The sequence below is a fragment of the Medicago sativa genome, chromosome 4 (assembly GCF_051527215.1).
Source record: "Medicago sativa cultivar Bolivia chromosome 4, Bolivia_mono, whole genome shotgun sequence".
Taxonomy (NCBI): Eukaryota; Viridiplantae; Streptophyta; class Magnoliopsida; order Fabales; family Fabaceae; genus Medicago; species Medicago sativa.
Window position 1 is genome coordinate 91,866,648 of NC_140752.1, and position 15,753 is coordinate 91,882,400.

The following is a 15,753-nucleotide window of genomic DNA, read 5'->3' on the forward strand; positions in this document are numbered from 1 at the left end:
ATAAAAATAAAGTCAAGCATTGAATTCTCCAATGATGAATATTCGAATTAATGTCTCATTTATTTATTTAGGTATAATTCAAAAGTTTTAAAAGATAATTTTGGACGCAATTAAACTACTTTGTCAATTATTCACCTTAAAAGTGAATTTGTAGTTGATAAACTACTTTGAAATAAAAATTGACGGAGGAAAAAAGACATCACAAAGTAAAATCACTACCATCAGAATTCGTAGAGTATATCATCAAACTATAAGTTTTGTGTAATCATTACTTATTATATACACTTGAGTTTTATTTGTATCTGCTATCTCTTATAAGTGTAAAAAAGATATTCACAAACGTCAAATTATATTTCATAAGATAAACAACTGTGGATATAATTCAGAAACTATTTCATCAAAATGGCAGAATGATAAAATGTAATTGAACACTTCTTTTTAATTACAAATGTTAATATATTAGTAGTTGTTATATTAGTAATTTTTTCTTTTGTTAGAATTTGAACATTTACTCCTCACCTCATTTAATCTCTTAGTTCATGTAATTGAACACATGTGTTAGTGACCAATCCTTAAACTATTTTGATAAAGGAAGAAAAAAATTGGATCGAATTTGTAATAATTATAATCTTTTTTGAATAAATAATAATATTTTTTGAGGGGGAATAATATATACACTTGAGTTTTATTTTTATCTGCTATCTCCTATAAGTGTAAAAAAGATATTCACAAACGTCAAATTATATTTCACAAGATAAACAACTGTGGATATAATTCAGAAACTATTTCATCAAAATGGCAGAATGATAAAATGTAATTGAACACTTCTTTTTAATTACAAATGTTAATCTATTAGTAGTTGTTATATTAGTAATTTTTTCTTTTGTTAGAATTTGAACATTTACTCCTCACCTCATTTAATCTCTTAGTTCATGTAATTGAACACAAGTGTTAGTGACCAATCCTTAAACTATTTTGATAAAGGAAGAAAAAAATTGGATCGAATTTGTAATAATTATAATTTTTTTTGAATAAATAATAATATTTGTTGAGGGGGAATAATAATAATTATATACATGGACGTTTTGTTTACCATATAGTACTAGTATTTTGGAGGAGTCATCAATTTCCCGGCGAAAAAGAAGATTTTGTGCATGCTCATGGTTATATTTGTAAGGAAAATGCTAGATATCAAGAATGGATTTTCTTGATGAATTCAAGAATGACATGGCAGAATAATCACCCTTAGATTTTAATCTTATTTATTAAAGTTTCATAAAAAAAAAAATATGTAACACCCACCACCCCATGATTTCCGGCCAGGCTGAGATTTTATTGGCTAACATTAATTTCGGGACAATTTCTTGATAAAATCTTTCTTGATAAATAGTTTGTAAAGGAGACAATTTTATTCTAAAATATATAATTGATTTTGATATGTTTGATAGCTTTCAGATAGACTTGATTCTTTGTCAAAAATAAGTAGAATTGATTGTAAGAATTTAAAGCTTTTGATTATAAAATTAATTTATAAACTCAAATTTATTTTCAAATCATTTACCTGAATAAATTCAAACATAATTCATTTGACCTTTAATCGACTTTTAGGCAAATCAATTCATTTAAATTTAATTTATCATCGGAGAACCAAACACTTACCATGGCCAAAGTATGGATAGGGCCCAGATAAACAACCACAAAAATAATCATGAAACTCACTTTGACACCGAGAAAATGATGAGAAACTAATTAATTGTAACAATAATGATGAGAATCATTCTCTACGTCATAATAATGAAGAAAACATATATATACAGTTTACATTGTCAACTTTCCTTCTTTTTTCCCCTATTCTTTTGGGTTGCAGGATTATCGGATTCAGATATAGAATCAAGGCCAAAACATTTGAGAAAAGCTACTCTTGCTAATTTGAAATAATAACAAGGATGAAGGAAATACAGTGATGAAGCCTCCCCTTCTGCAATCCCTTCTACCTCTCTCACTATCTCTCTGCTTGTTCTTGTAGGTATCTCCCCTTTAATACGTATGTTCTCTACCGCCTGCCAAAACACTTTCTGTTAATTACTGCATATATTATATATACCCTACTAATGCACATCTATTTTTTCTTTATGCAAAAAAGAAGAAAAGTTAACTGCAATGATCCAATTTCAGGCTTTAACATGGTAAGCAATCAGAAATGCCAACTCAACCGTAAATATCTAAAAGACATCAACAGTTTTTTTTTTTTTTATTACTAAAATTCAACAGTAAAAAGGTCAATTTTGGAATAAAATTGTAAAATTTAAGAGCTCATTTGGTTGTATGGCGGGTGTTTTTTTTTTATTACTAAAATTAAACAGTAAAAAGGTCAATTTTGGAATAAAATTGTAAAATTTAAGAGCTCATTTGGTTGTAACAGTAAAAAGGTCAATTTTGGAATAAAATTGTAAAATAATTTTGGAATAAAATTGTAAAATTTAAGAGCTCATTTGGTTGTATGGCGGGTTTTTCACTGTTGAAATTTGGGGCCTAACTCATCCTTACAAAACCGCCTTGTATGGTGAGGATTACCTCCTCTTTATAAACTCTTCTCAAGAATCTTATCTATCTGATGATGTGGGACTCTGAGTTTTTCCCAATACACCCCCCTCACGCCCAAACTAAAATTAAACAGTAAAAAGGTCAATTTTGGAATAAAATTGTATAAAATTTAAATTTAAGAGCTCATTTGGTTGTATGGCGGGTTTTTCACTGTTGAAAGTTGTATGGCGGGTTTTTCACTGTTGAAATTTGGGGCCTAACTCATCCTTACAAAACCCTCCTCTTTATAATGTGGGACTTTGAGGCGGGTTTTTCACTGTTGAAATTTGGGGCCTAACCCATTTTTTCACTGTTGAAATTTGGGGCCTAGCCCTCCTCTTTATAATGTGGGACTTTGAGGCGGGTTTTTCACTGTTGAAATTTGGGGCCTAACTCATTTTTTCACTGTTGAAATTTGGGGCCTAACTCATCCTTACAAAACCCTCCTCTTTATAATGTGGGACTTTGAGGCGGGTTTTTCACTGTTGAAATTTGGGGCCTAACTCATTTTATCACTGTTGAAATTCACTGTTGAAGAGATTTTATACAAAACCCTCCTCTCTTTATATTTGGGGCCTAACTCATTTTTTCACTGTTGAAAGGGGCCTAACTCATTTTTTCAAGGCCCCAACTCATCCTTACAAAACCCTCCTCTTTATAATGTGGGACTTTGAGGCGGGTTTTTCACTGTTGAAATTTGGGGCCTAACTCATTTTTTCACTGTTGAAATTCACTGTTGAAGAGATTTTATACAAAACCCTCCTCTCTTTATATTTGGGGCCTAACTCATTTTTTCACTGTTGAAAGGGGCCTAACTCATTTTTTCAAGGCCCCAAATTTCAACAGTTTTTTCACTGTTGAAAGGGGCCTAACTCATTTTTTCAAGGCCCCAAATTTCAACAGTGAATTTCAACATTTCACTGTTGAAATTTGGGGCCTAACTCATCCTTACAAAACCCTCCTCTCTCTAACTCATCCTTACAAAACCCTCCTCTCTTTATCAACAGTGAATTTCAACATTTCACTGTTGAAATTTGGGGCCTAACTCATCCTTACAAAACCCTCCTCTCTCTAACTCATCCTTACAAAACCCTCCTCTCTTTATCAACAGTGAATTTCAACATTTCACTGTTGAAATTCATTGTTGAAATTTGGGGCCTAACTCATCCTTACAAAACCCTCCTCTCTCTAACTCATCCTTACAAAACCCTCCTCTCTTTATAACCTTTCATTATTGAAATTTTGAAATTCACTGTTGAAATTTGGGGCCTTGAAATTTGGGGCCTAACTCATCCTTACAAAACCCTCCTCTCTTTATAATAATGTGGGAATCCTTACAAAACCCTCCTCTCTTTATAATAATGTGGGACTTTGAGTTTTTCCCAATACACCCCCCTCACGCCCACCATGTTGAAAGTTGAAATTTGGGGCCTAACTCATCCTTACAAAACGGCTTGTATGGTGAGGATTGCCTCCTCTTTATAAACTCTTCTCAAGAGTCTTATCTATCCGATGTGGGACTTTGAGTTTTTCCCAATAAGTTTCACTGAAGAGGCGGCAAACTTTCCACGTTTAAGTAGCGGCTAGGTTGTCTAGCTTCTGTGAAATCGCGGGCAAAACATGGTTGCGTGTTCATTGTCTCCGACAGCAAACCAAAAAGAGCACTAAAATGTTGGTTAAGCTCAAATGATCAATGAACTTTAGTACCAAAGCTCGAATTGCTCAGAATTAATGAGTTTGATATTGGGTGAAACAACTTTTAACCATATTTTACTTTTCCCCCCTATTTCCAAAATCTGGATCATAGCAGTCCTTCCTTTCAAACGGGGACAAAATTAAGACCAAGTAACATTGACCAGTACACCCCCCGCTTGTTGCTTATAATAGTGACCGGAGGGTGTATACAACATATCCAAACCTAACCGAATCAACACCAGGTGATGTTGTTTGCTACTTTGCTTGCATAAATTGTAGTTTGAGTTCGGCTCAATATTGTTAGGTAAAATAATAGTAAGTTATAATGTATTGTTAAACACTACATAAGATTCAGATATGTTCATGGCTGGTGACTTCTGGTCCTCAATTCAGAGGTCAACACTTTAAAATATATACGTCATAAAGCGGAAATAGATCCTATCCTCTCATACGTAAATCACACATTAGAGAATCCATTTCCTCATAAAATACAACATACCAATTCAAAGTTCCTTTCTCTAATTTTTCTAATTTTTGTTTTGGTTAATCTCTGCCTACAAAAGAGCATGGACCAGCTACTATTACTATTCAAAGTTTATGACATTTACATTCATTCATTCACCTAATTAAATTAATCAGAGACATTTATTTTCTCCCAAAGCTTAGCTTGAACTTTCTTAACATAAGAAATCAAAACAAGAGCGGACCACATCAGGGGTGGCAGTGGATTCATTCTCCATTAGATCAGACATAGATCAGTCTTGAAGATAGTAAAATCTAATTCAAGGATTTATTTAAATTTGAACTTCAATGAATCAATAATATACAGGAAGTTTAAGATAAAAGAATATGTACCCGTGTGATTTGAAGGGGGTTGGTATTAAGAGTAACAGAAGAAGTAGAATGAAGGGTAGAAGGAGAATCAGCGGTAGTGTGATCTGAAGCAATGATGGTGATGCAAAAGAGGAAGGCAAGCAAAAGAAGCAAAACTATAAGTTGAATCCAAATGAGCCATGGAATTCTGAAACCCTCCAAGACCAGCTCGTCTCCAAAATCAAACATATATAAATTGAAGGCAAATTTAGATAAGTTTGGGAGTGAGGTGAAAAGTGTGTGGAAGAGACAAACACAAAATGTTATTGTTATTGTTGATTGGAAGTGTTGTATCGCTGTGGGTGTGGCCGGCCATATATATAATACTATTAGTAAAAAACAAAGATAGGACTAGACGCTGACGGGGCAAATATGACCTGTGAATGGAATAGACTCATCAAAATGCTATGAATGATGAATCGGACGGACTCACTACGGAGTACCTACCTATTATGGGATGTCTCGAATACAATTATTTTTAGAGGAGAAAATCTATCTATTGGAATAAAAGGCAAAAGTTTTATTTATTCAACTTAACTAATTTAATAATTTATAAACATTAAAATAAATAACTTTCTTTTTGACCAAAATATTAATAATTAATTTATAAACATTAAATCTTAGCTAAAGATAGTATCATTTTGACACACATGTATTAGATAAATTCACATTAAGATGTTTTTTTTTTTTTGACGAACATTAAGATGTTGATAATAGATTGACTAAAACTATTTTTTTTTCACAATGCTAATTGAACTGAGTCAAAAATGTGTGATTGTTTCCCAAAAAAAATGTTATTTTTTAGTTTAATTGTTTATGGTCCGATTTGAACTAAAATATGATGTACTGAGCCAATTTATTAGATCTGATCCATTTTCACAACTCTACATGATCGGCACTGGATCTAAGATCTATGGTCTAAGAGAGGTAGCGATGCTTTTGAGTTTTGACCTTCGATCAGTAGCTTCATTCTTCTCCGGAGGAGGGTGGTGTACATGCAAACACTCTGTCAATCAAATAAAAATGCACTGAATATGTGAGGTGTTTTAGAGTAGAAAAGTGTGTAATTGTAAAGATGCTATGAGTTAGCCTTTATAGTGAGGAGTTAAGGACTTGGATGGTCTCGAAATTGGTTTGAACATCCATGTTAGCTTACTAATGAGCCTGGTTGTAACAATGTGGCATCAAAGTATTTATTATATTGCATCAAGAGGGACTTGGTTGGTGAATCATTAGGTTATTTGATTATTAAGAGGTGTGGTGGTACTTGTATGGTCTTGTAATGTTTATTGACAAAATATGAGTGAGGGATGAAACAAACAGTAGACAGGCTATGAGTTTCGTTAGTTAGTTCGCTAATGTCTTTCTTTGTTTGACTTTAAACTCCTCATATGCCAAATATTCCTTCTCATATCGTCCATCATGGATCTTGATGTCTCAGATAATGGGAGATCACCACTAGTCTCTAACCTCTGATGTCTCGCTCATTTTGCTAAAAAAAAAAGCATTATGTTCCAACAATTTGTGTGACTGTAAACTTAGTCTGATGTCTCATAACTAGCATCTACAAGTGCTCTTACCTATGTCTCTTACAATGAATGTATATGTCTAGCCCACCCCAAGTCAAAAGATCAATCTCAAGTTGCACGTTGGAGAAGCATTAAGAGTGGCACTAAAGACATTGATATAACAAAGTATGATTTATTATAGTCACGCAGACTATGTTTTTACATTAGATCCCTAATTAGTTACACTTAATCTCAATATAAAGAGAAATTTGCTACACATAATGTATAACTTACAAGACATAGGAGAGGATGTCGAGATGTTGCATCAACCGACTTGATCTATAAGCTTTTAATGTTACCACCCCACTTATGCCTTTTTACTATCTCCTAAGCTTGCCTTCTCTAACTTGAATATTGAGTGAATGAATGAAAGTGATGTTGTAGACCTCTATTTATATTTAGGTTATGGAATTAATCCTTTGCCAAGCGAATGATTTTTGGTTGGGCGACGACCGTTTATGCTTCAATGAAATTTTGTCACGTCAGCTAAGTGGGACTTTTAAGACCGTCTTTACTCGCTAGGTGAGATAATAGCTTTATTGGGCGAAATGCCACCTTATTAAACCGTCTTTCTTTGATGGGCCGACCCTGGTTGGAGGAACTCTGTTGTGAGAATGACATGGCTCGTTGGACGAATGCTTTGATCTTATCTGTTAAGTTATATGTTTGTGGCTTTCCTAATAAAAGTAGAGTAACAAATCTAGTGAGAATAATACATTGGCCCTCTTTCGATAACCAACTTATGTGTTATTTATAGTACATGCTTTTGTTATGATAAACATATACTCAATCCGGTCACTATTATAATTTATAAGCAAAAATCAAGTTTTTAGATTCATTAATTAAATGTTGTATTTAGTCAATAATATAGACCAAATACATTTTTTATTGAATGAATCTAAAAACTTGATTTTTGTTTACAATAATGTGACCGGATATAAGTTATTTTCACAACAAATGATAAATAAAATAAAATTATTTTATTTTCGTATAAGTTGTAAGAAAATGTGAAGAAAAAAAAACTTTTGAACAATGTCATAAATAATTTTCATAAACTTTTTGATACGATCTCCAAGTAAATCATATGTGTAACTATGTTCCTAAAAAAAAAAAAAGTAAAACACTTGTGTATGAGTTTAGCAAAAGATAAAGTGTGGTGATAAGTTGATACCCTTGGATGAAATATCACCCTACACACTTCCACAAAACAAATTTTCCTTGTAAATTGTAATTAAAGGGTAAAAATGTGTGTTAAAAAAAAAAGTAATGATATTTTGACATCCATTTGATGACAACTTTGTTGACAATCTTGTTTTTCTCACTTCTTATTGGTAAACAATGGAGAGAGAAAAAGGAAGAGAGAGGATAACAACATCATGTGAGTATGAGAGAGAAAATTGTCCAAAAGTTGTCGAAAAGTGGTTGTCAAAATATCATTTCTCTAAAAAAAAAGGACATTTGTTACAAATGTATTTGGAGGTTAAAACGCGTGTATAATTAAATGTGTCAACCTATCATTATTCGAAGATGATACTCCCTCCGTTTCAAAATGAGTGTCGCTTTAGCCAAAAAAATTTGTTTCAAAATGAATGTCGTTTTTAGTTTTCAATGCAATAATAACTTTTTTTTTTCAATTGTACCCTCCAATTAATACTCTGCACACTACTTCCAAAGTATTACTTTTAAAACTAACCAATAGTTAATAAGGATAATTTGGTTAAATAACCATTCTTTTTCTCTTAATCATTGTATTTCTTAATATGTGTGTAAACACCTAAAACGACACTCATTTTGAAACGGAGGGAGTAAATAATTATCCTTTATGCCATAGCACTGACTCACTAATTGAAGTATTAGTAGGAGAGTCAATCCATAATAACGGCAAATTAAGCATAGGAGGAGAAGAAGGAACAGGACCACATAGTTTTGTCTGATACCTGTGTGTGCTACGTATCCAATTTCTTCTCCGCAACTGCTTACTCGTTATTACTACGATTAATACTATGACTTTTTTTGGTAATATTCAACCTTCAACGTTCGTTCGTTCATTCATTCATTCCCTACAACTACCACTTCTCAAGTCTCAAACTTTCCCTCACAAACAAACTGATTCTTTAATGGCATCTGCAGCGCGTGTGACTAACTGCGAGCTCCGGCCACCAAAAGTATCATCGTCTCGTTCCCGCCCCAGAAAACCTGGTCCGGTTCAATTTTCCGTCACCAAACCCAAACCGACTGAACCAGAAGGCGCGAACACAAACATCGTTCTACAACCGCGGCTATGCACTCTCAGATCATACGGTTCCGATCCAGTCGGCGCCATAATCAAGACCCGTAAAGAAGAAGACATGCAAGTTACCGATGACGTGTCCTCCTTCTTCGCCACTCTTTCCGAATATATCGAGAGTTCTAAGAAAAGCCAGGATTTCGAAATCATCTCCGGCCGCCTCGCCATGGTAACAAAACCCTAACACTAACACATGTGATCACATTGAATTATATCATTATTCTCAGTTTATTATTGGTGTCAACGTGCCGGTGTCCATATATACTATATTAGAGGAACTAATTGTTGCTTTTTATTGATGTGGTGGTGCAGATGGTGTTTGCAGCGACGGTGACGGTGGAGTTGGTGACGGGGAATTCGGTGTTCAGGAAAATGGATATTGCAGGGATAACGGAGGCGGGTGGGATTTGTTTGGGTGCGGTTACTATGGCGGCAATGTTTGCTTGGTTCTCAAGTGCTCGTACCAGAGTGGATCGAATCTTCACAGTCAGCTACAACTCCTTCATTGATTCGCTAATTGATCAAATCGTTGACGGTTTGTTCTATGATGATAGCGAGGGTGAACTCTGATTCATCATGGTTGGATGAGGAATCATCTCAATTATACATATATAGAATAGAACAGAAAAAATGATCATGTTGATAGCATAAACATGAATGATCATGTTGTAGAATACTAATAATGAATGATACGCGAATTTAGTATTGAATTTGGTGTTGCTCAATCTCCCTTGACCATGTTCATAGATTGTAAGATGGGTGGTTAGCGGCTATAATCATATTTTGAGATCAATGAAATTTTCATTATTCAAATTTAAAGTGGTGTTGTTTGATCAATGTAACTGATTTCATTTAGTGGTATAAAATTGACTGTTGTTGTAATTCATTTTTGAGCTATCGTTTCTTAATCATATTTTTGTCTCATCCTTTCAAGTATTACTCAAATCAAATATCGAATGTCTAAACAAGTGATTAGATGGTTAACAAACTCCATCTAAAGACGAATTGTTTGGAAGAACTCATGTTCAATTTTGGTTGGAACAATTCTTGGGCACTGAACTCTAGCTCTAGAGATCAATGGAGTCCTTCCCTTTGAGAAACAGAAAGTTAACACAAATAAAAAAAATGGCTATACATTATCAAGAACTTGAATGCTATGCATTTTTATAAACAAGAAAATTATGATTTTAATTAAGTTTGTAGACTTTGCTTATACATTTGTATTATGTATGTAAGAGCTTATAATTGTTTAATGTTGAACTATGATGCACTTTCGATTGTTTGAATGCACTCGAGTACACTTGCCTTCTTTGCCATCGATGCCATTAAGGCTTCATGGATCGACTTGTTGTTTTTCAATAGAGAAGCAGCGAACAAAACCTGCAAATATAAGCTTTTTAAGGACAAAAATGCATAAACTTGAGGACTAAACCTCCACAAATATGAGCTTTTGAAATATATCTGCAATGCTAATTTGTGTCTAGCTCTGTGTTATAGAAGAACTTACTGCCCATCTAGTGAGATTTTGTTGCTGATCTTTGCTGAGTTGTGGTTTGGTTCTGTTTATAAACCTCTGTAGCAAAATATATACTTTTTAAAATTATTATTTGATTCAATAATACTATTGAGTAGTTTAATAGTATTCACATATTTTGAAAATAGAGGTCTCAAACCTGGAGAGTGAAAAGATCAGCAGATTGACCAACAACCTTGTCATATGTTAAACCTTCTGCTGCCAGTCCAGCCATTGATACAACAGCCAATCTGAAAAAACAAGCAATAACAACTTTACCTATTTCTTCACATTGGTACTTTGTTCTTAACAAATGACTACAAATTGGGATAATTTCTTCATTTTATTATAGTTGTGACATGTCTTATGATTCTTAATTTTCACCACATTCCGTGTTCATGTCATATCATATAGGAGTTTTCTAAACTAGGTGTCTGTTTGGATTGGTGTCGAATTTCACAAAATCATGGTGCTACCGTGATTTAAGAATATGCACTAAAGTTTCCTAGTAAATATACCTATCTATCTCCTTAGCATCAAGCTGACCACTATAGAGAAGCTTTTCAAGCCTATCATCAATGAGATTGACATGCTCTTTTCCAATATCCAGTGAATATCCCAAAATGGGTAAGCCAAGCAGATAAGCAACTAGAAATAGAATGAACAAAAAGAAGAAGCTGAGTTAGAGTCATGATGAAATTGATAAGACATATATGATATATCTGATACTTTGTGAATGAATATCAGCCATAAAAGCAATAGGGCAGTACTCAAAAAGTGGGCTGCTTCATGTCTAGCAATCCTTTCTTGATAATCAGGAAAAACAACTGAAAAGCTGCTAATAGCTGCTTGGAGAAGCCTACACTAACATATTAATTAGAGCATTAATGCTATGGCAAACACTGAAGAGGGCATTCTTGCCAACTTGTAAGCGTAGTACTTACCCAGGAGATGTGCTGCCTATACCCAATACCACTAAGGAAATACTCCCAATCAAGTATGGTACAAAGAAGCCCCAATCCTGCATCAGTCAACAAGCATTAATCACAGATGATAAATGAGAGAGTTGATGGGAAGTAAGAAGGTGAAAACTATTGGGAGCAAAATTATTTTCAAACAAAACTTATTTTCCATTTTCACTTTGTTATTTAGGCATAACAAGCAAGTTAAAAGGAATCCAGTTCTAAAATATTTACACTTTTCACTTATCTACCAAGGACATTCTTAAACTTCTGTTTAATAGTCATAAGCTAAATGTATGAGCCCGTCAACTTCAAAGAGGAGACAATTCTAAACCCTAAAAAAAGCATAATGCAGAAAATTATCACTATTGCTAGCAATTGTTCAAAAGAAGTGGAATATAGTATGTAGACTAAACTTGTGATGCAGGTGAAAAAGGAAATTCCATTTTGGCTTCTTTTAACTCTAATTATCTTCTTAAAAAAAACTCTAATTATCAAGATATCATTTATAATCCATAAAAGACTACAAGGCTACCAGCCAAATGGCCTGCCAGTCATAATTTCAAGCTGTAGACTACATTAAGCGATATGTCTACAGTATCACGTTGTGATGCTTTTGAAAATCACGAAAAAATATACAATTTGATGTCGCAATGAAGCGGATGCACTTTGATGCAGACTTCAAAGTACTCAGATAAATTTGGAATTGGAATGGATATACAAATGTGCTTGACTACAACCACAATGTGAAACCATGAATGCTATATCCACACTTGCAAATAACACTACTAGACTTCATCATATTTCTAAAAACAGATTATCATACACAAGATCATCAAACAGACATACAAAGTAACAAAGAAGAGTGCAAGGGATACATACCCCGGGAAGCTGGCCAGCCAGAATACCCAAGAATCCAGTTGTTCCAACCACAGTAAAGAGAAAAGCTGCCTGCACCACAAAGATCTGTGTTATATGTTGTACTTGAAAAAACTTAATTCTCAAGAAAGTCATATGCCATGTATAATTCCATTTGATACTGCAAAAATAGAGAAAGAAATTCTGAAAACTCACATCATTTCTGACACTAGGAATTGCAAGGTTCTCCGCATTTTTAATCCCTAAAGTTGTCAGCTCTCGAAGTGATGTCTGTCGCACAAATTTGGAGAGGTTAAACGAATAACGAAGCTTGCATATGAATATTTAAATATGGGTCTTGTTAACCAATGCCCTTAGGGCACTAGTTAAATATTTTGTAGATAAAGTTACTTTTTAAACTTTCAATGTGCTGAATAAATCATTCCCAAGATAAAATTTCCTTTTTAAACTTCTTAACAAGTGCCCCAAGGGCACGTGTTAACATTTCCCTTTAAATATTTGGAAGAAGTATTGGACAAAATAATATACTTGACTAGAAAGACTGATACATACGCGAACATCATCGATAAAAATTTAAGAAAATTGATTCAATGTAACAATATGTGTTGTGGACACGACAGTCCACAACACATGTAAGATACACCCTCAATCTGAAGTGAAGTGTTAGTGCTATATAGGTGCATTGCTTATTGCTATGTCCCTTGGCATCTATCCAGAACATCAACATTTATAATGGACACTAACCGTACGACGTGAAACATATGGCTGAGAACTCCATTTCTTGGCCCAACCAATTTCACTCAGTTGATCAAGTGCCTCTTTAACTGCATTGCTGTCTTTCTGCACAAACACATTTATTTACATACTTGTTAGTTCAGTTATATTACCCAAACGGTATAAACTACCATTTCAATGAACAATGGATTGAATACAATTTCACGGGGATTATTTTATTTTAAGCATATAACAAAAAAAATATCTAACTTGAACTTGAAATTTAGAAAACCTTCATGTTCCCCATCATCGAGTATAACCTCGTGTAATTTTTATATAACTTCAAATAAAAAATGTAATGGTCAATTACCTTGGCAATGGCAGAATCAAGAGTGTTGAGGTCGACACCAGGTGCAGCAGAGGAAGAAGCTCTGGTTGTGAATTTAGGGAGGTTGATGTTGAAGCATGTTTGGTGGTGATGATGATTATGGTAAAAATTATAATATGGTTTGGGTAAAGATGATGAGTAAGGCATGGTTGTGATCAACATTATATTATTATCGCTTTGTTATCTGTATTCGTTGTAATTGTTTCAACCTCATTGGAGGGTGCAGGTTGCAGTAGATAAGAAAGGATTTGAGAGTTGAGAAGCTTTGTGGGACCAATGAAGCAGAAAAAATAAAATAAAAAAACTACTGTTGAGAGTGGGATTTGAACCCACGCCCTTTCGGACCAGAACCTTAATCTGGCGCCTTAGACCAACTCGGCCATCTCAACTTTGGTGTTAGCATTGTTCAAACATAGATATGTTAACGTAATTGCTACTTTTTTTTTTTTTTTTTGAATAAACGTAATTGCTACTTAGGGTTTGTTTGGTAAACCACAAAAAAGAGCTTTTAGCTCTTAGCTTATAGCTTATAAGCTCATTTGACAAAAAAAACTCTGTTTGGTAACACTTTTTGACCATGAGCTTATAGCTTATTTCACGAGCTTATAAGCTATTTTTCAGAAGCTATTCTAAGTAGCGTTTGAGCTTATAGCTTATAGCTTCTCATTTTTTGTCTCATTTTTACCCTTATCAATTTAACAAAATCCATATTTACCCTTTGTAAATAAATAACTACGTTGAAGAAAAACATGACACTTTTAATCCCAGATTTCACTTTAACTAAATATATATGCTCACGCTTTTATTTTTTTTACAAAATATATGCTCATGTTTACAAAAATAAAAACTACATTTTTCCTTAAAAAAAATATATGTTACGTTTACCTAAATAAATCATATTACGTTATGTTTAATTTTGTTTTTAAGTGTAAAAACAAAATTTTGTTTGATTTTGGGTCAATACGATTAATTTTGTTTTAGAGGGTAACAATTATTTTTTTTTAAAGGTTTTGTTTAATTTTTTTATAAAGTCTAAAAACTGAAATAAAATCAATTTTAAATAAAACATTAGCCAATTTATGAATTTAAAAATAACATATGAAAGACATATTAGATTAATATGTTTAAACTATGAAATTTTAAATATTTAAATATCAATTGATACAAATTTTATAATGCATTAAAAATACCCTTTTATGTCATTTTACGTTTATAAGCTAGTTGAACCGCTAATTTTACCAAACACTTCAACTAGCTTATCAGTCATCAGTCATCAGCTAGCTTATCAGCTAAAAAGCTATCAGTTAGCTTATCAGCTATCCGCTATTTTTACCAAACAGAGCCTTAGATGGGATTAATTTTTCTTTTTGGTCAAGCTTAGGTGGGATTAATCATGAATATGATTAAGTTATTTTGACATTGTTTTATTTTCTTTTTAATCTGTCTTTTCTTTGTCTCAGGATGCATGCTGAACTGAAAATTGATGTTTGCTCAAGGTGAGATAAATTGTCTATGAGAGAAATTGTTGAATAGTATAAGATATGCTTAAACGAAAAACGACAAAATACGTAAGTATTAACGATTGTTGTTTGAGATTGTCATTTTTATCCTCGTGAATGGTAAGCGGGTTTGCCGTTCGTCAAGTTTCGTTAAAGTACCAAGTCGCACTATTTAGCAATTCTCATCTATTAATCGGATATTGTATGCTTTTTGGGTAATATTGCATGTTTTTGTTTATCATCTTAACTTTTTAATATTATGGAGAAATTGTAATGCACACAGCCACGAACACTAGAAGGCTACAGCCAATTCCAACAAAAAAATTACTTAATAATATGGAGTTTTGTTCAAATTTATTTTACAATAATTAATCTAAAAAAATGGATAATGCTTCATCTAATGAAAGGCACAAATACGAAAGCCACGAAATGACAAGCACTGTAGATAACACAAACACACGATCATGATTTGTGTGAAAGTTGGAGTTAATAGTTTTTTATTTTTGTGAAATAGGACATTGTTGTATTCTTGTTATTCTTGGGAAATTACTTCGTGGCATTTAACAGTGCTAAAAAAAATAACACAGCATTAATTGATTGAATATTGAGTATCTACCCAACAAAATTCTAGAATATCAGGGTATATTCACCTTCAAACAATCTCAATTTTATTTTGTTTCTTGACTAGTTGACTTCATAGATGTATGCAGGAAATAAGACACAATATTTCTATTTTTTTATGTTTCATGTGTAAATATTTAAAAACATCAAATAAAGTGGTGATTATATTAT

At 33.1% G+C, this 15,753-nt stretch overlaps 3 protein-coding genes and 1 non-coding gene across 5 annotated transcripts; 1 reads left to right on the forward strand and 3 right to left on the reverse strand.

Annotated features, from left to right (window-relative positions):
- Positions 1-1,735: 1,735 nt before the first annotated feature.
- LOC146933763 (uncharacterized) lies at positions 1,736-5,460 on the reverse strand. Its single transcript, XM_085705539.1, has 2 exons — positions 5,134-5,460; positions 1,736-2,060 (listed from the first exon to the last, which is right to left on the reverse strand). The coding sequence occupies exons 1-2, from the start codon at positions 5,338-5,340 to the stop codon at positions 1,827-1,829; spliced, it is 441 nt and encodes a 146-aa protein (XP_085561665.1). The 5' UTR covers positions 5,341-5,460; the 3' UTR covers positions 1,736-1,826.
- Positions 5,461-8,744: 3,284 nt separating this feature from the next.
- SEP2 (stress enhanced protein 2) lies at positions 8,745-9,892 on the forward strand. The gene is made up of 2 exons (XM_085705542.1): positions 8,745-9,175; positions 9,319-9,892. The coding sequence occupies exons 1-2, from the start codon at positions 8,837-8,839 to the stop codon at positions 9,574-9,576; spliced, it is 597 nt and encodes a 198-aa protein (XP_085561668.1). The 5' UTR covers positions 8,745-8,836; the 3' UTR covers positions 9,577-9,892.
- Positions 9,893-10,142: 250 nt separating this feature from the next.
- Positions 10,143-13,673, reverse strand: LOC146933765 (uncharacterized). Of its 2 annotated transcripts, none has more exons than XM_085705541.1 (10): positions 13,445-13,673; positions 13,105-13,176; positions 12,556-12,630; positions 12,364-12,432; positions 11,464-11,540; positions 11,290-11,378; positions 11,038-11,167; positions 10,680-10,770; positions 10,514-10,579; positions 10,143-10,386 (listed from the first exon to the last, which is right to left on the reverse strand). In XM_085705541.1, exons 1-10 carry the CDS (start codon positions 13,622-13,624, stop codon positions 10,267-10,269), a joined length of 969 nt encoding a protein of 322 aa, XP_085561667.1. In that variant the 5' UTR covers positions 13,625-13,673; the 3' UTR covers positions 10,143-10,266. The 2 variants fall into 2 exon arrangements, with proteins under 2 accessions (XP_085561667.1, XP_085561666.1); XM_085705540.1 differs by having other exon boundaries at positions 13,105-13,200.
- Positions 13,674-13,770: 97 nt separating this feature from the next.
- Positions 13,771-13,851, reverse strand: TRNAL-AAG (transfer RNA leucine (anticodon AAG)). Its single transcript has one exon. It is a non-coding gene; the product is annotated as a tRNA-Leu (tRNA).
- Positions 13,852-15,753: the final 1,902 nt, after the last annotated feature.